This window comes from Cibotium barometz, chromosome 12 (genome assembly GCF_041138505.1).
Source record: "Cibotium barometz isolate CiBa-2024 chromosome 12, ASM4113850v1, whole genome shotgun sequence".
NCBI lineage: Eukaryota > Viridiplantae > Streptophyta > Polypodiopsida > Cyatheales > Cibotiaceae > Cibotium > Cibotium barometz.
In genome coordinates this window covers 57,346,846-57,370,415 of record NC_141057.1, presented here as the reverse complement: position 1 = coordinate 57,370,415, position 23,570 = coordinate 57,346,846, and the positions used below count along the sequence as shown (strand labels likewise).

Below are 23,570 nucleotides of genomic sequence, written 5' to 3'. Positions count from 1 at the left end.
CAAAATTGTGCCCTAGCTTAAGTTTAGACCTACCTAATTAAGTACTTAGTATGCAACACTTGGTTCAAGGTAATGCATTAAAGATCCAAGTGGCATACCTTGTGGCTGACATCGTTATGGTTGGTGAAATCTTGACTTGTGATGTCGTGGTGATAACTGTTTGTGTGAGATCCTTGAGCATTGTCATGGTGTCCTTGATAATATCCAATTCAGTATGCTCTTTGATCCTTGTACCGACATGGGTGAAAACAAGTTCTTGTGATTCTACTTCCATTGTGGAAGTAGGTTCTTGTGTATCTGTTTTCTTTTCCACATGCTGTGTGTCTTGGCTTGAGGGGCTAGTTTTACCCACGGTAGGTTCTTGTGTGACTACTTTAGGTCTAGTCACCCTTGTAGTGGCTTGTGACTCTGGCAAAAAAGACATAGATTTCGAGGATGATGGAATGTTGGTGATATCTATCATTTTGCCTTTGCCTTTGTCCATGAGAGCAGGTTCTTGTGTATCTACCTTTTGAAGTACGGAGTTGACAAAAACCCTTCTCCAGGTAGGTTCTAGTGTGACTCCTCTTTTGCATGGTACCTTTGTTGGTGGTGATGGGCATGATTCTTTTGTAGGTGCTTCCGCCTTGCGTACCCATACCATCTTTGTCTTTGGAGGTGTTCGTGGTTGCGGTGTGGCTCCATGTGATATTTTTGTGGGAGTCGCCTTCTTGTGTTTGGGTAACCATATTCGATCATTGCCTTGGTAGAAACCCTGGCATTCCAATATTGGTACTGGCACCCATTGCTGATGCATTCTTTTTCGATGTTGCGCTTTCTTAGGTCGAGAGTGACGGGGTCTGGATTGAGAGGGAAATGCTGGCTTTCGATGTTGAGGTTGCCGTGGTAACCATACATTTCTTTCGCCTTTGGAATAACCTTGAGCATCAAACAACTTCTCGGGAATCCACCTTGTCACTGATGTTGTCATCATGTGTGAACAAGGGGTAGGTCATTGACAAGGTTGTGAATGATGGAATTGTGTAGTGGAGGTTGTAGGTGTAAGATTTGGAGGTTGAGAGGTCTTTGTTGAGGGTGTATTTGGTGGTAGGATGGTTTTACATTTACCTTTTGTTGGAGATTGCGTCAATGTGATTTCTTGTAACAATGGCACTTGAGTAGCATGGCCTTTGTATATCATTTTTGCTTGTTGCTTGTGCCAATCAATTTGACAGTTCGTCAAATAACACCATGTACGTCCAAGGACCACATGCTCTTCCATGGTACCTGCAGGTAATACATAAAAGCATACCTGCAACACATGTTTAGCAATGATTACATCTAATGTTACATGTCCAATTGGCTTCGTCCGTGTGTCGTTTATCGCTCTAACCGTCGCCTTGGTCGGAACCATGCTTCCCTTTGGCAGTGTTTGCCAAGCTTCGAATGATATAAAGTTGTAGCTTGTGCCTAGATCTATTAATGCTTCCAAACTGAACGTGGCTTGCTCAGTGATTTTCAAGGTTAGTGGGATTCTAGCTAGTTCAATCTGTGGTTCATCATCCCCTAATTCTTCATCCTCGAGGGTGCCTTTGTATAAGGTCATCCTTTTGGACTTTTCTTTTACTTCTCTCTCTTTTGCTTCCTGGGAGACTATGGTACCTTCGGAAACACTCTCATCTTGAACCAAAGGAGTTCCTCTTTTTTCAGGTATATCAATGGTTGCAAGTAAATGCATCCAATTATGCGAGTACTCGGGTTCAGGTAGAGACGCGTACCATGTTTCATCCGCATCACCTCCCATTCTTCTCTCATTGGCTGCTTCAAACTGATTGACAGTTGTTGTCCTAGCGGTTGTTTTTGATTCAGTAGCAAACAAGTTGCCACCTAGTGGATGAGATTTCCAGGTTGATAGGTCCACTTTTGTCACAGAAGTATCCTTCCTGAGATAGATTGTATTGGATGACCAATCGTGCACTTCTCCTGCTGATCTCAAGAACGGTCTCCCTAGAATAATGTCATACGAGTCAATTGGGTTCTTAAAATCCATAACTACAAACCATACGTGGTAAGTGATGCCAAAAGTCTTGACCTTTAAGTCCTTCACCACACCCACTGGCCTTATAGTGGTTCCATTAGCCAACTTAACTATCAACGAGGTTTTCTCCATGAGCGGGCTTCCCCATTTTTCCCAACATTGTTTGGTCATGATGCTCACTCCGACACCACCATCTAGGATGGCTTCCACCTTCCTATGATGATACGATATCAGAATGACCGCATTAGAGTTGTCACTTTCAAAATATTGGCCTAACTTATTGATAGGCACCATAGGCGTGTCATCTTCTAAGTTCGACTCTTCTTTTGTCCATTTTATTCTTCTACTAGAGACTTGGACTTCACCAAATTTTCCTTCTCCTGGATTGGATTAGGGTATTCGTGAAATCCGCTTGGCATATTTGGTCTTGGCTCTTCTGCCTTTTCTACCCCCAGACTCTCGTCACCTTTACCTCCTTGACTAGATTTGAGTTCTAAATGTTGAGATATCGAGCTCTAGTGAGGCGGTGGACACTGATGACCCGCCTGGGGGATAGGCCCCACACTTACACCACTGGCATGGTTGGTGAGATCTTGGGTGATATGCGGCCAGTGGGATGACAGGCTGTGTGACAGCCACTCTAGAGACTGGCATAGTTATAGCGCCAGCTCATTTTAGTCGGGTTCACACTATAGAGAACCCGTGTATGTATTTGGTTGAGTACCTTTCATATTGAGTGTACTCTTATTCTTGTATATGGTGTGTTGAGTGTTGAGTAGAGAAGAAGAAGATTTTCAGCCTCTCACCTTGTGTGTTCTCTATTAGGGTTTTGTGAGTGTGTGTGTGTGCTTGCAAGAGCTCAAGCTCTCTTCCCCCCTACATCTTTTCATGGTATCAGAGCCTGGTTCGTGCTAAGGGCTGAGCTGCAAGCAAGAGAACCACAGGAAGCGGTACGAGGGTAAGAGCTTCAACTACTCTTCCCTATTGTGTTGGTGACTACACCCTTGTCGGGAGCTCTACGGGAGGCACCGGCAAACGATCTCCGATTGAGGAGCTTTCTTCACGGGAGTGAAGCAATAGGACAACTATACAGTCCTATGGACTACGGACTGATATTTTCGGGTCGAAAACGCGTTTCAGGCGCGTCTGGACCTCCGTTTTTCAGAAAGCAGGCGGTTTCGAGCACTGCGGGTAAGTCATCGATTCTCTGCAGAACTCTGTTTTAAGAACTGCAGGAAGACAGATTGACTGTGCAGACACTGTGGGTGCTGCAAAGAGGTCTACAGTTGCCATTGGGTGTATGTATGCACATTGAAGTCACTGGTTGTGACATTTGAGAGTACTACAGTACCGCTGTGCAGAAAATACAGCATTTGTGCAGGAAAAACCAGAGTGCAGGTTCTGGTAAAATTATGTGTTTGGCAAGATGTCTAATGATGGCATAACACAGATTGTGGCTGAGAAGCTGGACAAGAATAACTTCCATGCTTGGAGGTTCAGGTTGACAAATTTCCTGATGGGAAAAGGCTATTGGGACTACATAGAAGGTGAGCATGAAGAGGCACCGGAGATACCGGATATAAATCCGACTGCTGCAGATGTGAAAGAGTTTAAAGACTGGAACCAAGGAGCCAGGAAGGTTATGTATTGGCTTTCCATTAGTATACAGGACACCATGATTGGGCACATTCAAGATGCCAAGTCCCCCAAGGAGGCGTGGGACACCTTGGTAAAGCTTTATGAAACAAATACCAAGGCACGCAAGATACAGTTGAAGAATGAACTTCATACTGTGGAGAAAAAGAGCATGTCTGTGAATGACTATGCGCTGAAGATAAAGGGTATTGTGGAATCCCTTGCATCTATTGGTGTGTCAGTAGATGATGATGACAAGGTGGAAGTCTATCTACGTGGTCTCGGGCCACAATACAAGGCGTTTAAGACGTCTATTCAGACTCGGGAAAACATTCCCAACTTTACAGATTTGGTGTCTATGTTGATTATCGAAGAGAAGAACTTGGGTGAAGACCAACAGTCTTCACAAAGCAAAAACAGTTCAGAGCAACAGGCCTTCTACACAAGTTCAGGAAGAGGACGAGGTAGAGGAGGCCGTGGACGCGGTCAAGGAGGTGGCCGAACAGGTAATCAGAATTATGGCCAGCAGCAGCAGCAGCAACAACAGTCCCAGAATCAACAACAACAACAACAACACACAGGTGGAAGAGGCAAATTCAGAGGCAGGGGGAGTCAAAGAGGCCGTGGAAATTGGCAAAGGCAATATAATGATGCACGTGAATGCTATTATTGTGGTAAGCCTGGACATGTGCAGGCAGAATGTTATAAGAAGCAGGCTGACATGCAAAATGGGAAAGTGCAGCAAAACAACTATGCATCCTCAAGCAGAAATAATGAGGATAATGAAAGGTTGTTTGTTATGCAGCATGTTGTGAATGCCATGTCTGAAAATGTTGATGCAGCACAAAAAGATAATGTATGGTATGTGGATTCAGGCGCTTCGAACCACATGACGAGTCATGGGGAGTGGTTCAAGGAGATGAAAAACCCGGAAAGACCAGGTTTTGTGGAAACAGGGGATGACACTGCTCATCCAATTGCCCACGTTGGAGATGTGCCATTGTCTATGCAGGATGGCAAAGTGAAGTACCTTGCAGATGTACTTCATGTACCGAACATAACAAAGAATCTGGTTTCAGTTGGCCAGATGATTGAGCAGGGTTTGCAGGTTCGGTTTAACCCTGATGGGTGTTATGTTGAAGATTTTAAAGACAAGTGCAGGTTGGTTGCAAAAGGCAACAGAGTGGGCAGAATGTTTACATTGAATGTAGACATGCCTGAAATGAGTGCTGCGATGTTTGCAAATGGTTCAGGAGTTGTTGCAGACACAGACATATGGCATAAAAGAATTGGACATGTAAATGTGCAGAGATTGAAGTCTATGCAGACAAAAGGAATTGTGACAGGGCTGCCAAAATTTAAAGTGGAAGGTATGCAGAAAATCTGTGAAGCATGCCAATTTGGGAAGCAAACAAAGCATGTGTTTCCACGTAACAGATATGTGAGCAGAAATGCACTAGATGTTGTGCATTCAGATGTATGGGGTCCTACGAAGACCGTGTCTATGGGAGGCTGCAGGTACTATGTCACTTTCATTGATGACCACACAAGAAAAGTGTGGGTATATTTCATGAAGGAGAAGAGTGAGGTGTTCACTCACTTTCAGAATTTCAGAGTTTTGGTTGAAAAGCAAACAGGGAAATATGTAAAGTGCCTAAGGTCAGATGGAGGGGGAGAGTACTTCTCCAATGAGTTCTCTGAATTCTTGAAGAAGAATGGTATTCGGAGACAGTTCACATGCAGATATACTCCGCAGCAAAATGGAGTTGCTGAGCGGAAAAACAGGCACATTGCTGAGATTGCGCGAGCATTGATGGAAGAGAAGAATATGCCGCATTGCTATTGGGCTGAGGCTGTTTCTACAGCAGTATACATCATGAACAGGACTCCAACTGCAGCCATACATGATGTAACTCCAGAGGAGAGGTTTACTGGCAGAAAACTAGATTTGTCTCATCTGAAAGTCTTTGGATGCATTGCATATGTGCATGTTCCAGATGAGCTGAGAACTAAGCTGGATCCGAAAGCTGAAAAATGTGTGTTTATTGGATATTCCCTTGAGCAAAAGGGATACAGGTGTTATAACCCTGCTACACGTGAGTTGAGGGTAAGCAGGGATGTTGTCTTTGATGAGATGAGCAGCTGGTATGCTGCTGAAAAAGAAGCTGTTGGGGCTGATGTGAGTGGAAGTGTGGTTGCACAGAATGCAGGTCAGCAATCACAGTCTTTGAGTGGACCAGGAGAGTCCTCATCTAGTGGGTCTATTGATAGACCATGGAGTGGCAGGCTGCGTCATAATACCAGCCCTGCAAATGTGATTACTACATCACGTAAAGGAAAAGAGAAAGTGGTTGAGCCCCTTGGTATGCCTGACATTTCTGCAGGGCATTCTCATGTTAATGGAGAGTCTAGTGGCTCAGATATGAGCCTTGATGAGGAGCTTGGGATCCCAGCTATGAGAACACCTGGTGTAAAGAAGGCTATGGAAGCCATGAATGAAAAGCTGCGAAGATCAGGGAGAGTGAAGAACCCTGTGCAGAGATTTACATATGATGGTTATGTGGCACATCACTATGCATATATGGCAAAGGTTGTGCAGGTTGTTGAGCCCACATGCATTGATGAGGCTGTTGGGAATGTGTGTTGGGAGAAAGCTATGGATGAGGAGATGGATGCACTATATGGAAATGAAACTTGGGACTTAGTGCAATTGCCTGAAGGCAAGAAAGCCATTGGATGCAAGTGGGTGTACAAAGTTAAACATAACAGTGATGGGAGCATAAACAGGTACAAGGCTAGATTGGTAGCCAAAGGATATGCGCAGACATATGGGATTGATTATGAGGAAACTTTCAGCCCAGTTGCCAAGATGGCAACGGTGAGAGTTGTGATAGCAGTGGCTGCGTCAAAGCAATGGTCTTTACATCAGATGGATGTAAAGAATGCATTCTTGCATGGGGATTTGCAAGAAGAGGTGTATATGTTGCAGCCACCTGGTTATGAGGATGTAGGTCACCCCGAGCATGTTTGCAGGTTGAAGAAAGCCTTGTATGGCTTAAAGCAAGCACCAAGAGCATGGTCTGACAAGATTTCGGAATATCTTGTCACTATTGGCTTTCATGTAGCCAATGTAGATTTCTCATTGTATGTGAGACATGGTGATAGAGGAGTTGTGCTTGTTGTCATCTATGTAGATGACTTGATCATTACGGGGGACCATGATGCAGAGATCTTTGATGTAAAGATCTTGCTAAGACAGAAGTTTGAGATGAAGGATCTGGGGGAGCTCAGATATTTCTTGGGCATTGAGGTGATTAGGTCACCACATGGTATTGGATTACTGCAGAGACAGTATGGCTTGGACATGTTGTCCAAGTATGGTATGACAGGCTGTAAGCCTATTTCTGTGCCATTGGATCAGAATGGCAAGTTGAGTGCAGATTCAGGAGAGATCTTGGAGGATCCTACTATGTACAGGAGCATAGTAGGAAGTTTGATCTACATGACGATCACCAGACCAGATTTGAGCTATGCTGTTGGGTTGGTGAGTCAGTTTATGCAGGTTCCACGGAAACCGCATTTGGATGCTGTGAGACGCATACTGAGGTATGTGAAGTCTACTTTACATTGTGGACTATTCTATGAGACTGGGACAGAGATATGTGTACATGGGTACACAGATGCTGATTGGGCTGGTAGTATCTCAGATAGAAGATCTACCAGTGGATTCATGTTTTCTTTGGGGAGTGCTGCTGTGACTTGGAGCAGCAAGAAGCAGCCTACGGTTGCTCTATCGAGTACGGAGGCCGAGTACAGAGGAGCTGCTATGGCAGCATGTGAGGTAGCTTGGTTGAGAAAGCTACTTGCAGATTTGGGTCTATCAGTGGATAGACAAGTTGTCATTTTCTGTGACAACATTAGTAGTATACAGTTGGCCAGGAACCCAGTCTTTCATGCTCGTACGAAGCACATAGAGGTCCACTACCACTTCGTCAGAGAGAAGGTCTTGGCAGGAGACCTTGACCTTGTTTATGTCAGCACAGAGGATCAGGTAGCTGACATCTTCACCAAAGCATTGGGTACAGAGAAGCTCCGCAGATTCAGGGCTTCGCTTGGTGTACATGAGATGGAGTTGAGCTCGAGGGGGAGTGTTGAGATATCGAGCTCTAGTGAGGCGGTGGACACTGATGACCCGCCTGGGGGATAGGCCCCACACTTACACCACTGGCATGGTTGGTGAGATCTTGGGTGATATGCGGCCAGTGGGATGACAGGCTGTGTGACAGCCACTCTAGAGACTGGCATAGTTATAGCGCCAGCTCATTTTAGTCGGGTTCACACTATAGAGAACCCGTGTATGTATTTGGTTGAGTACCTTTCATATTGAGTGTACTCTTATTCTTGTATATGGTGTGTTGAGTGTTGAGTAGAGAAGAAGAAGATTTTCAGCCTCTCACCTTGTGTGTTCTCTATTAGGGTTTTGTGAGTGTGTGTGTGTGCTTGCAAGAGCTCAAGCTCTCTTCCCCCTTGCATCTTTTCACTAAACTCCCCGTGGTCTCTGAGGTTGCTACAGTGGCCGTGTCCTCATCGGAACCACTTTGCACTCACTTTGTCTTTCCCCTTACCCACTTTGATAGCTTGCTTTTTAGGTGGGTTGTTTTGAGGTTTTGGATTTTGTGACGTTCCAGCTTGACCTTCTCTTTCTCTCGCGCAATTCTCGCGTGATTGCCTTGGCTTGCATACGAGTAATCGCGTTTAGGGATACTTGAGCAATGCGTCCATGTTCAATCCCTAACAAGTTGAGGCTTGTTGTTCTTGGGTTTGAAGCATCTACACGTGGTCTTCGCATTAAACAATCTTTGTATAGATGGTTTATACCACAGCCACTACACAATGGAACATTGGCAGCGACTACGGTGGTAATTGGCGGTGCGTTGTTGTGCCTATATGGACAATCCTTATAATAATGAGGCCCTGCACACCCATAACATTGGATAGGTTGTCTCGCTTGCACTTTCTATGGGCACTCATTTGCCTTATGTGGTCCATTGCACTTGTAGCACTGGATTGGAGGTCTTGGATTTGTGTTATTCATATCCCTAGCTTTAGCGTTTACTGGCGCTGTTTGGTATACTGGAATATGCTGGTCTCCCTGAACAACATAATGGCTGAGGTAGCTCATGTATTCATCTTCCTCCTGAGTGGATAACGGTTGTTCAGCATATGTTTCTGTGATCCTTGGATCAGGTTCCATCCAACCTTGGGCTATCTCTTCCACCATCACTTGATTCATCGGCGTGATTCTTGGCGGAGGTGGTTGAGGTCCTAGGATTGGTGGCGGTAATGGCACATTCTGCGCTTGATATGGCATTGGTCTAACATTGTTAGCCCCTTGAACAAATTGATTCGTTTGTAACGGTGGAGTTGGCAATGCTAGTTGTTGCGGCCTTGGTTGATAAGTCTGTGTTTGCGCTGGCGGCAACATTCTTGGGTATCTACACTAGGAGGTCTCGTGGTTTCCCCATCTATTACAGTGTCCACACCACAAGGCTGGTGGTCTTGCTCGCAACCTTGGGCACTCATTTGAGGGATGATTCCATGAGCATACACTACACCACACCATATCTCTTCTTGGGTACAAGTGCACATTCCCTTGGCTATCACGATGAGCTGCGTTCTTTGCTTGAGGGTTCAGTCTTCCGACTATGAGGTCTACAAGGTCATCAATGTTTAAGTCCTTGACCTCCTTGGATTGCTACTTAGAAACCCTGGACAAACTTGCATCAGGATCCTTGGATCCCACGATCGAGGGTAGAGCTGTAGTAACGGTCTCGTCGCCCTCTCTCATGTTATCTCCTAGCCTGATTGCTTCTTTGCTGCATGTCTCAAATGATGTTATGTTTAAGACTGTAAGCTGATCATGCAGCTTTGAACTTCTTAACCCCAATAAGAATCAAGGCAAGAGTTGTTCATCACTGAGCCTTTCATGTGGCTCACACCTTGCGTTCAAATGTTTGATTCGAGCGATGTAATCTCGCAAGGAGTCTTTACCCTGTTTGACTTGATTTAGCTCATTTACAGGGCTCCACTTCGGACCTTTTGGAGAATACTCCAAAATGAACGACCCTCTTAACGTTTCCCACGTATCCTTCTCTTCATTTTTCAATGCTCTATACCACTCGCCTGCCTTGCCATCCAATTGAATTCCAAAGGCTCCCATCTTATTGCCATCGGAGATATCTCCAAAGGCTGCACATACTTGCTCAAAACGTTCCACATAGGTGATCGGATCACCTTCTCCGTGGAATTTTGTGATTAACTTGGCGATGGCTATGGACCTATTTCTAGACCCATGGTTTTCTCTAGCTGCAGGGAATGCAGTTGGCACTGGCGCCCCCCTTCCTATAGCTTGCACTAACGCTCTAAGCACCTCATCAGAAAACACCGTCTGATGAATAGGAGGTGGTTGTTGATATGGCATTTGTGGTTGGTTTGGATATGGATATGTTGGTTGTGGGGGAACATACGGTTGTTGGGATTGGACCAGTCTTGGGAATTGTCTCACATTGGGATCCACATAATATGATGTACTTGGTGCGTTTTGTGATGGATTCACCGTTGCATGAGACGAAGTGTAGTTGGTCCTATCGACACTGGGTTGAACCTAGGTGTCGGCCCTTGTTAAGCCATTGTCGTGACTGGTGGTCGTACAATCTGAGGTCTGTTTTGGAAATGAGGTACAAGTCTTGGTGGTAGAGGCATTCTTTGGGCATTTGCCTCCATCTGTTGTGTGTTCATGTATGATTTATAGTTCTCTTGTGGTTCAGATGGTCCTGCTTCCGATTAGAATCAAAAAACTGGTCCACCTTCGGCATGTAAGTTCTGAGAATGTAGATCGTTTTGAGAGGGTGGTGTCATCACCCTAGCCATGTTTTCTGTAACAACAGGAGTCCTGAAGTTACTGTGTTTGTGCGAGCCAACGTATTCATATCATCAATGTTGTCGAAAAGTTGAGCTCGTGGGTCAAATCTTCCAAAGAAGTTTGATATTCCTTCATAAATCCTGTTGGAAGTTGACTGTGTAGGGGATTGAGTCCCCGAGTTTGGAGTAATGGATACTTGAATCTCGTTCTGGTTTGATAGGTTATCCTCCATGCTCAAAGTCTCGTCTGTACTTGACTCGTATTCAAAAAGTGGTCCTAGCACAGATGATGTACTGTTCAAAGAAGATCTTTCCCTAGCGGTTAGACTTGAGCACAAAATGGCCTCTAAATCTACGTTGGAAGCGCTGTCTTCTGGGGTAATTTCAGGTCCTAAGATGCGTCTGGACCTAAGGTGCATGTATATTTCTAAGGTTCAGGTTGAATTGGAGCTGCTGTCCAAGTGTTCAGTCTGCCAGGGTCACAGTTTGCAGTTTTGATGCACTAAATTATTGCAACGCGCTGCAATAATTAATGCAGTGCCCTGGTATGTTTTGCTCCTAGCACACTGCTAAACTGATCAGTGCACTTCTGGTATGTCAATGTTAACTTTTTCTAGTGAGGATACAATGTTCACAAGGTTATGATGCAATAATTATTGTAGCACCCTAGCACTTTCAGGCACTTTGACTCTTTGGGTTGATTTTGACTTCGATAATTCATGAAAACATCAATCTGCTTCTGAAGATAGGTCAGTTGACTGAGGCACTTTGCAATAATTATTGAAGCACCGGTGCAATAACTGACACTCTGACGGGGTTGGTGGCTGATTAAATGTTCCTGAAATTTGTGTTCACTAAATATGAGATTTTTTTAAAAATTCAACTCTTAATTAATGCAGCACGGATGCAATAAATGCTTCCAGCCGGTGCATTAATTTTTCTGACAGGTGGTTGGTGACAGCTGTCAGTGACTGTTGGATGCTAATGCAGCGTCCTAGAACACTAATGCAGCATGCATGAACCCGACCATAGTTTTGACCATTTGAATCATTTTTTTTTGTGTTTTTTCTAAACTGTGATTTATGTACAATGCTCTGTGGGTACTCTACTAACTATTTGCAACATAAAAACAACAACTTTAAAACTTGAAATGAAGATGGTGTGTTTTTGACCTCACAATCACTTCCTGGGTCAAATCCAGCTCAAAAGCTGATTGTGATAGGTCGTTTTGGATGAGGAGGAACTACTTTTCATGGATCTAAACTTTAAACAACAAAAAACAACAACTTGAAAACACGTTTTCAGATTTTCCAGCCCACTGGCCACTTTTTCTTTCCTACTCGCCTTAGCAACCAACTAACGGTTTTGAAAGGGTATTAACAAGGAAAACAACAGCAAGAACCAAGCAAGGTTGCTTACCTCCCCGGCAGCAGCGCCAAAATTTGTTAAGTCTTCTTTGATAGAGACCAACGTGTCGTGGGGATATTCAACCAAGCCGCTTCGGAGAGCTCAACCTCCAAGCAACTTCCTTGTGGGAGCTGGTCGACTTGCAGCTACACGGTGTTGTCACAGGCACCGTCCTCGGATTCGATCTAAGCTACTACGCGATCGTAGGGAGAAAGGGAATGAGAAGAATAGAAGGGAGAATCGTGAGCGTGGTGAATGGGGAACCGATTGTATGCGTAGCAATAAGCAAGAGTAAAGGAAAAGAAAGGAGACAAGACAACAACACGAGTGATGGAAGCTCTTCTCTATTCCAACTCCAGCAAATGAAGGAATGAAGACCAAAGTCAACAACCTTGGCTTTTATACAAAGACCTTTTGAAGGGAGGTTCAACCCTAAAACTTGGCCTTAGCCCTCTAGCCCTATTTCTCCTTGATGGAAGCTCTTCTCTATTCCAACTCCAGCAAATGAAGGAATGAAGACCAAAGTCAACAACCTTGGCTTTTATACAAAGACCTTTTGAAGGGAGGTTCAACCCTAAAACTTGGCCTTAGCCCTCTAGCCCTATTTCTCCTTGTTGGCCCACGGCCTATAATGAATGGAATACAAATGAATGGATGATGTTACTTGCGTAACAATATATCGACACTTATCCCGTTGTGTTAATTTTGACGTAAATACCGTCAAAATTTACTCCAAAAAAATCAGTTTCTTTGTTATTGATGTCGGTATAAACATCGAAATGACTGATCCCTTATTGATGTCAGTTTCTTTGTTATTGATGTCGGTATAAACATCAAAATGACTGATCCTTTATAGTGTGGGTACAGGAGTGGGCATAGCAAAAGAGACCATGGCTTAAGCGTGGACAACTTTGGAACTAGCCACCTAATTGCAAACAAAAATCAAAGCAGGTCGAAGCAAAATGATCACACAAAGTAGTGCCACAATGCTAGACTAAGAAAGCAGACCTCTTGAATAAGGAATAGGTGCTAGCGAGATGGAGCACATAGTGCATGAGCCAACAACAAGTGAGCATCACTTCCAAGCAACAAAGACCTCGCAAGTGTAAAGTATGCATATTCGATAAGTAAGGCATGCCGTTGATACAAAGTGTTTTCCATGTGTGTAGGTGGGGGGCAAGTGGATCTTTGGGAAAAATATAGAGTTTAGACAACTTCACCTATGCAAATAGACACTACCACACAGTACATCTTGCCATAAATTGTGGATTGTAATGCATTAGACACAATGATAGCATTGATGCTAAAAATTGAATATCGAGGCTTTAACCACTTGTTGGAGACACTCAAGGAGGTCAACAATGGGAAAATGGCTTTGTTGGATGACAAGCCAATGGACAGTGTGTGCTAGATGATGGTGGCTTGCATTCCTTGTTAGTTGCAAGCACATGGGATGGGACATGTGGGTGCATGGAATATTGGTTCCATAGGTGAGACCACAAATATATTCCATGTTGTGACCCGTTTGTTGGCAGACGATGGTGTCATTATTCTTCTTGGGATATTGTCATCTTTGCTGCACCTTGTCATGACAAAGGTTGTTCACAACATGATTTGTAGATCTCTAAAAAATAATTGATTTGCAGGCTGTTCATTGCAGGATGCCAATATTTGTCCAAGAGAGTAGAGAGGTATGTGCATGTATCATGCTAGAATTTTTCTTGGATTACTCTTCCATGGTAACTTCGTTGCTACATATGGTAGCTTAAGGGTGTTAAATTTTCATTTCTCATCTCTATGTGCAGTTGCACGTAATGCACGTGCTCTTGTTTACTCGCAATCATGGGGCATCTATTAACACCGGCTGGGAGGACTTTATGGTGGATGGCATTAACATGGAAGACTAGGTTTGGAATGTGGAGGGAGACCCATGTGAGGTATTTATTCAATATGACTTGTATATTTCAACAAATGAATAATAAAGAAAATGCCAAATGTTATTTGGTGTTTTGGTAGGTGGCTTTCAGTGTGGAGACAAGTTATGGGAGAAGTTGATAGAGGACCTCTCCAAAGCAAGGAACACAATCCTCGACTGGGGGTTGGAGATTTGGCGGGACCGATGGTGCGGATAGGGTGTAGAATCGTGTGCCTTTGTGATGAAATGGAGGAAAGATATCTAAGACACAAAGTAGGTATTGTACCCTGCATTATTAATAGTTCAAAAACTCCAATTTCCAATAGTACCATGCATGCCGTATTTTCATAATCACAATCTATGTTTTTGTTTCAATAGCCTACCACCAGCTTCCAGAAAGCTACTGGTTTTGGATTTGAATGGAGTGATGTTGTATAGGTGTTTGAAGACTATAGGAGACAAGCTAGCCCTAGCCATCGATCTCGGACCTAATTGGGTTGTGTTAAGATCTGGCGTAGTAGAGTTCATGCTACAAGTTGTCCAAATATTTGATGTAGCTATTTGGAGCTCAATGCAAGAGGGCAAATTGCATCGTTATATGCAAATATTGAGGGATGAATACCTCAAAGGCCATGGCCATCAAGCCTTCTATGTCTTCCAATATAGCCAAAGAAAATGCATTGCAGTTCCTATAGAGGCAAGAGGGGCTAGGCCCGTATTCAAGAAATGCATCAATCAAATCCAATGGCCTCACTTTGATCCTAATGCGACATTATTTGTGGATGACAATATGGAGATATTGGTAGATATTCCCCCAAACACGTACATAATCTTGACCACATATAAGGAGACTTTGCTTAGAACTTCCTCCTTTCACAGTGATTGCCTTACATGAGATGATTAGTTGTCCATCGAGGGACACTCAGATTTTGTTTCACAAAACAAGTTAATGGAAGAACATTAAAAAAAGTAGTGCTAGCTTAGAGAGATTAATGTGAAGTAAAAATGGAATTTTGATTTAAACAAGGTTGAATGGATGTGTATGCATTAATTGCTAGTCGATAAAGAGAGAGATGTAATAATAATGTTGTTGAGAGCATGATTAACAGACACACACACACACACACACACACTCACTCACACAGAGGTAATAATAATGAGAGAGAGAGAGAGAGAGAGAGAGAGAGAGAGGAATAAGTGTACTAAGAGTACTAGCAATTAGGTGGTGGTAAAAAAAGCTCACCTAAAATCTCGCTCAAAAAACTCGCTTTTTGCCCATCTCGCTATTGTCACCTTGTCTCTCTGATCTTCTCTGCTCGCGAGTTCAATATACAATGCATTAACCATCAAATATCTATGTGGCTCATGAATTTCCTAAAGCTATAGCAAATCTATGAAAGATTGCATATCATTTGGATGAGGAAAAGACAAAGATCACCTTCTTCACCACTATTTTAAAATATCTTCAAGAGCACTCAAAATTGTATAAATTGTGACTCATTCATCGAACATATGGAAAGCATAAGAATGTTTTACAAGGGGTGTGTAGGTGAGGTGATGCTCATTGAGCCATACCAAGGATGGCTACTCCTAGAGCTTTCGAAACTATGAGGAATGCATCCACAATGTTGTTTCCACAAGAAGGCTAAGTGCCTCATCACAACCATTTCATGGATTAATCACATTCATCCACCATAGTTGCCAACAACGTCATACAATGTTAGATGTTGCAGTTTGTGCATTACATAAGGGTTAACTCCTGCAAAATTTCAATCAAAGTTGATTGAAATTTCATGGAATCACATTCATCCACCACAATCACCAACAACATGACACAATGTTATATGTTGCAATCTTTGCATTACATAAGGCTTAATTCCTTGCAAAATTTCAATCAAAGTTGATTCTATCAAGACAGACCCCTCATGTCATAGCTTCTTGATGGAGATTTCCATGGATTTTTTATAAATGATATCACCAATTGAATCTTTGGCATAAGTTGAAGGTCCCGAGTGATTTATGATTTGATTAGTGGATTTTTGTATACAATTGTTTACTCTCCTCAAAAATCATAAAAATAAACAGAGGAGGGGTGCAAAAAATACTAGGATGTTGTGCCAACCACTCTAGAAATCTAAATGCTTAATTCGTTGAACGCAATAACGATAGAAGCAAGGTGTAAAGGGCCAATAATTTCAACAAGGATAAGTACAAGGAGACTATAAAAAGGCCAATGGTAATGGAAAAAGAACTAGGTCAGAAGCTAAAAGTTTTCTCCAGGAGAACACATACCAATGCACAAACTAATACATATGATTGCAATATTCATCCTTCCATTTCCAAACTAGAAGCAACAACTAGAATAGGCCAATGGTAATGGAAAAAGAACTAGGTCAGAAGCTAAAAGTTTTCTCCAGGAGAACACATACCAATGCACAAACTAATACATATGATTGCAATATTCATCCTTCCATTTCCAAACTAGAAGCAACAACTAGAATACAAAATAATGAGCTCTTTTGATGTACACTATGCATGCATTACGTGTTGGTAATAATAGATAATTGTAGCCTTAATAAAGAAGAAAGGCATCACCAAGTTGGTTATGAAAGGAGACTAATAGGTCCAATAATAGTTGGAGGGTCCCATAGGTTCTTTGTGCAATGGCAAACACTGTAAATCTAATTATAGGAAAGGCCGCAGCATTGTGAAAACGTAAGCCGTTCATGTGCTCGATTTGTCCGCAGTCAAGAGAGAGGGTGGCACTTTCCAAGTTCTAGAACATCACTGTTGCACCAGTCACCTGGGAATGTGAACAGGCCTGAGTATACCCACTTCATCGAGAGTTGCGACACTGGGGAGTCGGGACACCAGGGAGCATTCCTTATCCTAAGAGCTGCTTTGGGTTAATCGTCCTAATTGTCTCCTAAGTTGAGCGCATCCCCATTGTTCGACGCCTGCCTGGACGATCAGCCCAAGCTTAAAAGCAGGAGTGCAAAACTTGTAGCATAACTCATCTGATCTCGTACGATTATACCCATGGCAACTATGCCCGGCCATGTCACTCCACGCAGCTGCCAGCAGATTGTCGTTGTAGTGGTTTGTTCCATCACAGCATTAATATGTGCGCTGCCCACCTGCACGGCGCAGTTGGAATTCACAATAACGAGACCCCAAGACATCAACCCAAACGGAAGACTTGCGACCTGGATTAGCATTGTTGCCAATTCGCTACTTCCTCCTGGCAGCCCTGGCGTGTTTGTGGGCGCTATTCCAGCCGACGCTGTGGAGTCTGCATGCCGTTTGATAGAGTCTGGGCAATTATCTATCCAGGCAACGGTAACGGAAGGTGCATCCCAAAAAGAGCACACATTCCAGGTTCGAGAATTAGGGCCTTTCGACTTCGCTTCAATCAGCTTTTATGTGTTTCATGAAATTCAACGTTAATGTTGCAACGTGTAAGCGAAACGTGCTCGCGCGTGCAGGTTCAAGCGACTGGCGGCTGTGACGCTTCAAGCGCATCGCCACAGGGTGTGGAGCTGGTATACACAGATGAAAACGGCAGAAGCAACGCTGTGAGTGATCAGTGCAAATGGTTCTTAGCTTATTGGCATATGATACACTCCATCCATATCGGATGAAAGGCATTTTACCAGCCTTGCGCACAGTGATCTGGAACTCATTCTAATTACTGAAACTGATCTATAGCTGCAAATTATGTGTAACAGGTGGTGTGCGATGAGAATGCTCAGTCGCTGGGCTGCCAATTGTATACCACCGGCGACGACGTAAATATGTACCTGCAGGGGGCCATGCAGGCTCAGAATACTGCTAATGCATTAACGGGTGTTGGAGAAAGGAAGCTCCTCCAGGACGACACCCCGAATTGCTTCGATGCAGGTTCGCGCTCTCACACTCTCTGTGCCATTGTGGCTCTCTAGACTCTCCCACATACAAGACAAGACAGCCTAATAAAGACTAACTCTTTACCTGGACAATTCACACAGGTTTAGCGGGCGGGATTATAGGCGGTGCCGCTCTTTCTACGGAAATATGCCCTGGATTTAACATCTTAGGGGCTTTTTGTGCGCTAGGCGTGGTCTTCGTTTCCGCAATGGCAGGTGCAATAGCTTGTCAGCCTGTCTTGGCAGCTGTCCAGTGCTTTCCTGGTAAGGATGTATGAAGAAAATGCGTGGAAAATGCTACAACTCGCCAAGATTCCCTACACGTAAAACTAAAAATAAAGAACACGTGCATGTGCGCACGTGCAAGGGGACCATGAATCGATCCATTTCGAAGATTGATACTATATACCCCAGTACAATTCTAAGGTTCTACTCTTCCATTCAGGTGATTCCATGGTGATGATTGAAGCAGGACAACGTAAACTCATCTCCGAGCTCGCCATCGGTGACAAGGCAAGCAGCATAATAATTGTCATTGTTACACTAGTGTTATTGTTGGCTACTCCTATTTCACTAAGAAATGATCATGTTTAATATGCACTTTGTCCAGTGTGTACACACTTTGCCCTTGTGCGAGGATTATTTACTCACTAAAATTGGAACTATGTCTCTGTATTTGCATACACTAGGTTGGTGTCTGGCGATCAAACGGCCTCCTCCACTTTGACAGTGTCTATGCGTTTGGCCATGCTGATGCAAACTCGATTGGATTATTTCTTAATATTACATTAGCACCCTTGAATGAGTTTCCACCTGTTTGCACTAGGTGTTTATTGCTGAGTCCTGGACATTTCGTACCAACCACAACTGGTAATTAAGCATATTTATCTCAATTCTTTTGATTTTGACGATTGTAGTGGAGGATCATGGATTATGCATTTTCTCTCTCCGACTCTTAACTATGGTAACACAAATGTAAACCTTGCATAGTTAGATGGAAGCCTGAGCATAATCTATGATATTCCTTTCTCTGTGCAATTTCAAACTCAGAGATAAAATAATGTGCATGCATCACGTACGTGCATACATTGACAAAAAGTACTTTTTGCATTTCTTTAATCTTAGCTCATACGTAGGTAAGAGATATTCAAAATACATGTAAACAATGCTACAAGAATGGTTATCCTTCAATAAAAGACACTATGGAAATAGAATAGGCCGAGCATGATAATCAAACAAAGGTCTACACAACTAAACTATCCTTCAAAAAAACAAACTGTTGGGATAGACTTACCAATGCAATTAAGGGCAGAACCATAAAGATAATAAAACTATCTATGCAACAAAACTAGCTTATCATGTGAAAAAGTGTAGCCACATGGCTATGCAACACGATGACACAAAATGATACCCATTCAAGTAGAGTTGTGCACCAACTTTACAACCATTTGGCGCACCATTTCATTGCTCCATATTAGCCTTTGCTTGACACTTGTAACCATTAGGAAGAATCAATGTGTGCAATTACATTTTGCAGGCAATGGGACGATTTTATTCAAGCGAGCTCAAGGCCTAGAACTCGGTGACAAGATGTGGGCTACAACATGTAACAAGCATGGTCTTTCCCTCTTTCAAGTCACAAGTAAGTGAATACATTCTTTTATGAGCGTTCAAATGCTAGAAACTCCGAACGTCATTTACTCATTTTGAATTGATGTGGGAATAGAATCAAATTGTGCTCATTACGCAAAGAAAGCATAGTTGAAGAATTCAATAACATATAATAGATTTAATTTTTGCTAGGATTGAGTTTCATCCACAAGAAAGGATTGTACAACCCATTCACTCTTGGCGGCACAATAATTGTTGATGATGTGGTCGCATCTACACATAGTGAGTGGTTTTTAGACAACCTTTTCTATGCCATGGGAAAAAGTCATTGGTTGCCTCATGCCTATCAGGTATGATTTACGTCTACCATTGTTAGATATATGCTACATTTTACTTTTCAAGGGCTCAACATTTCCTCGTATGATCTTCATGAGTCTCATGTAACCATAATTATTCATGATTTTGCACTAGGTGGTTCTTTCTCCAGTTCGAGCATTGTACCACGTATGTGGAAAAAATTTGTACCAATACTTATACCTCTATCTAGACAAGCAAGTGAACATATCACAATTTGGTACAGAATACGCAGGGATCATATCATTAACTATGGGTGCCACTTCTATTGCTATTGGTGGTGTGCTCATAAGACTGTTCACATTGAAAAAATATCATATCTAATATGTGGAAACATCAATTTGTGATGTTCTTTTATTGAACATTACAGCTTTGATCTCATCAATCAGGTGCCACAATGTCATGTGTTTCATCTAAACTTGAAGGCTCTTGAAATCCAAATAATTAAGACTTCCACTCTGGGGGGTTTCCTATATTGTATAAAAACCTATGTATTGTGTGTGTTCAAGGCCTATATTTGAATCTTGCAAGTTTCTTAAATCAATACTTTCAATAATGGGGTTGACTTTGTATAAAACCCTAAATGTTCAAACCTTGTTTGTAAAAACCTTTTATGATGACTTTTTCATGAATAAAGTGTACACTTTTCTTATTCTAATTGTAATTTACTTCTAGTAATCCTTTTTATGGCACCCCTTTGTAAGTGAAAATGTGATAGAGATGAAATTTAATATGCCTTCTGTTGAACTCATCTAATAGTCGCCTTTTTTCCACCTATTAACTAGAGATGAAAAGTACAATATGTGTCACAATGAGAGAAGGGTGTCACTTGCCATAAGTAGAGAAATCGATGATTTGACTTCTTTGTTTGAGCAATATCGTGGGAGAGCTACACGAAGAATGTTTGGTTTGGTAACTAAAGTGAAAGAACAAGTATCATTTTGTTTTGTAAATGAAATGCCCATCCTTGAGAAACATGCAAGAGGAAGATATAAATCGAATCATTCTTTTATCAACCCATTGTTTTTTGAAGGAGGATAAAGAAACTATACATGGTCACAAAAGGACGGATTTCAAACCTCCAATTCTAATAGGTTCGCATTCCATAAGCTACTTTGTTAAATATAGATCATTGTTGGCACGTGTTTGCATTGTTCTAGAATGTGTCTCTCATTATCTTTTGTAAACATGAATTGCCTCACTACTTCTGAATCTTTTTAGTCTAACTCCTAGCTTCACTTTGTCACTACACTTTGCTCTGATGATGCTTCTTCTATTATAATGGGAGCGTTCCTACCGTGGCAATTTGTTTTTTGCCCAAGTTTGATGGAAATTCAAATACTAAGCAATAATTTAGATCACCGAGCTGGTTCACTCATCTCATGTTTATAGAACTGCTTCTTGTTGTTGTTCTGCAAGGAGCCTTTTTTTCTCATGTTATTTCTCTTCCTTTCCTCACATCGCATCCTTCTCCTTGTGCCTTGACTAGGCTTGTCAACTTTGCTATCTCGCAACCTCTACCTTGTTCTCTTGGAAGCCTTAACGACTTGGACAACATGGCAATGATCATCGATCAGTGAACCACCATAATAACCAACAAAACATAGTGAAGCAAGAAAATAAAGGAAGACGATAAGGCTAACTTACCTACACCAACACAAAGGATTCAAGGAAGATGATGAGTGAAGCGAGTGAGCAAGAAAGGGACGGAATTTGGAAAGTGTGCACAAGAAGAAGACAATGAGTCCAACTTGAGTTAGGGAGGAATTTGGAAAGTGTGCACAAGAAGAAGGAATAAGGCCACATGAATTGTTTGGCATCATATTCAAGGTTTGCCAGAGCAAGAGGTGTGAAATTTTGACTTTTTTTGCAGCTGACGCTTCTGTCCACTGGCAATACACATCAGCAAATTGAAAATGCCAGTGGCTCCCAATCGAATGGAATATGGCCTAAAATGATGAAAACAATTAATAGATCAAAGGGTGACGCTATTGTATTTGATGATGTGGATTATGAATTACAATGACCTTGGTATGCTAATCGCTCATATAGCAAGGATCTACATAGGAGACAAAAGAGTTGAAAAATCTCAAATGGTGTTGGATTAATAAAAGATCTTTGCACTTTCATAAATTGAGTATGATCAAAGCCATCCATTCTAGGGCGAATTTGGATACCAATTTCACCTAATTTCAATGCCTCAAAACCATTGTGCAATAGTCCCATAAGCCAGGATTCCATTTTTCAATGCTTTCTATTTTTTAGCACATTGAGAGAAAGCTATGAAGTGTGCCCTCGAATGAGTACGCAAAATTTTAGCACAACATTGGCCCCTTAAACCATACCAGATGTTCTCATTTGAATGTGTCCTTTGGTTGAGGAGAAGCTCAGGTAGTGTACTTTGGTATGATGACTTGGTTTCATATATGTGCATAACAAAATTTTGATGTTTTTGCATAAATTATTATAACATGTATTGTTAGTTCACATGCCTCACATACCACATATATTTTGTAACTATTTAATGATTGGATTATAAATCTTAATTCTTTGTTTTCTTAGTCTCATCTTGAAGATTGGAATGTATACTATTGCTTGGATACCAAGTTTGTCAAAATCCATTGAGAATTGTATAAGTTACTAGTTACCTATATATAAAAAAATGCCCTACACTCACCAAAAATGGCTAGACACAAGCTTGCATTTACCTGCATACATTTAGGAAAGAAACATGGTAGGATCTCAAAACATTGCGAATAGACTCGACAAATACATAATAGAGGTGATATAAATTTATGGAACAAAAATGATACGAGTCTAGAACTGTAGACAGATTCTCCAAAGCCGTTGGCAAGAACATATCGAGCAAATCTGTAAATGAGAAGTGTGAAAATCATAGTTCTTCCAATCACAAAAGACTGTCAAGCAATAGAGTGAAAAGAAAGTGGGAAAGAGGGAAGAGTCTTGCTTGCAGCTATCTTAACAGCAACACAAGGGAGAAGACACACAAGATGGAGGCTCAAGCTTTTTTCTTCTTACTTGCAAATGCCACACATCAATTATACATAAAAGAGGGGTATACCCAATATCTCTAACCTAGTCCATAGTGTGAACCCAAACCATACATACATGGAAATCTAACTATGCCACAACTACCTCACACAAAAATAGTTGTAATACAGTTGTTATTCGATGGTGATGTAATAGACACAACCAACCATGCTCGTGACATAAATGACAATCACCCATGCCAAGTGTCACATGTGTGGTTGAACTTGATATCTCAACACTCCCCCTCAAGATCAAATCCAATTCTAGCACACCAAGTAAGCCTCTAAACCCACAAAGCTTTTAGGTACCTAATGCATGCATAAAGATATTAGCCACGCTCTTCAGTGCTGACATACACAAGATCAATATCTCCCACTAGAACCTTCTCTCTCAAAAAAATATGATAGTTTACCTCAATGTGCTTAGTTATAGCATGGTACACTAGGTTATTAGCAAGCATGATGCTACTAATGTTATCACAATATATGATAACATATCCCTGCAATGGCTGGCCCATGTCATCAAGTAGCTTCCTTAGCTAAGCTACCTCACATGTCGCCATTGTTGCACCCCTGTACTCAGCCTCTATGCTTGACAAAGCAACAATAGGCTACTTCTTATTGCTCAAGCTAACAGCACCAGTCCCAAGAGAGAACATGAATCTGCTAGTAGATCTCCTATCCGAGATACTACCAACCCAGTCACCATCTGTATATCCATAGACCTCAATTGGTCTTCCAGCCTCATAGAAAAG

At 42.2% G+C, this 23,570-nt stretch overlaps 1 protein-coding gene across 1 annotated transcript; it reads left to right on the top strand.

Moving 5' to 3' along the window:
- Positions 1 to 16,832: 16,832 nt before the first annotated feature.
- On the top strand, positions 16,833 to 20,238 carry LOC147633627 (uncharacterized). The gene is made up of 9 exons (XM_086805886.1): positions 16,833 to 17,273; positions 17,381 to 17,470; positions 17,624 to 17,795; positions 17,903 to 18,064; positions 18,246 to 18,313; positions 18,490 to 18,670; positions 19,338 to 19,442; positions 19,604 to 19,761; positions 19,883 to 20,238. The coding sequence occupies exons 1-9, from the start codon at positions 16,935 to 16,937 to the stop codon at positions 20,087 to 20,089; spliced, it is 1,482 nt and encodes a 493-aa protein (XP_086662012.1). The 5' UTR covers positions 16,833 to 16,934; the 3' UTR covers positions 20,090 to 20,238.
- The last annotated feature ends 3,332 nt before the right edge of the window (positions 20,239 to 23,570 follow it).

Excerpts from the sequence above, each read along its gene's own strand:
- LOC147633627 (XM_086805886.1), top strand. The coding sequence starts at position 16,935 with ATGGCAACTATGCCCGGCCATGTCACTCCACGCAGCTGCCAGCAGATT. Across the intron at positions 17,274-17,380 it reads AAAAAGAGCACACATTCCAG|GTTCAAGCGACTGGCGGCTG; the intron begins GTTCGAGAATTA and ends TCGCGCGTGCAG. Across the intron at positions 19,443-19,603 it reads TTCCCTCTTTCAAGTCACAA|GATTGAGTTTCATCCACAAG; the intron begins GTAAGTGAATAC and ends AATTTTTGCTAG.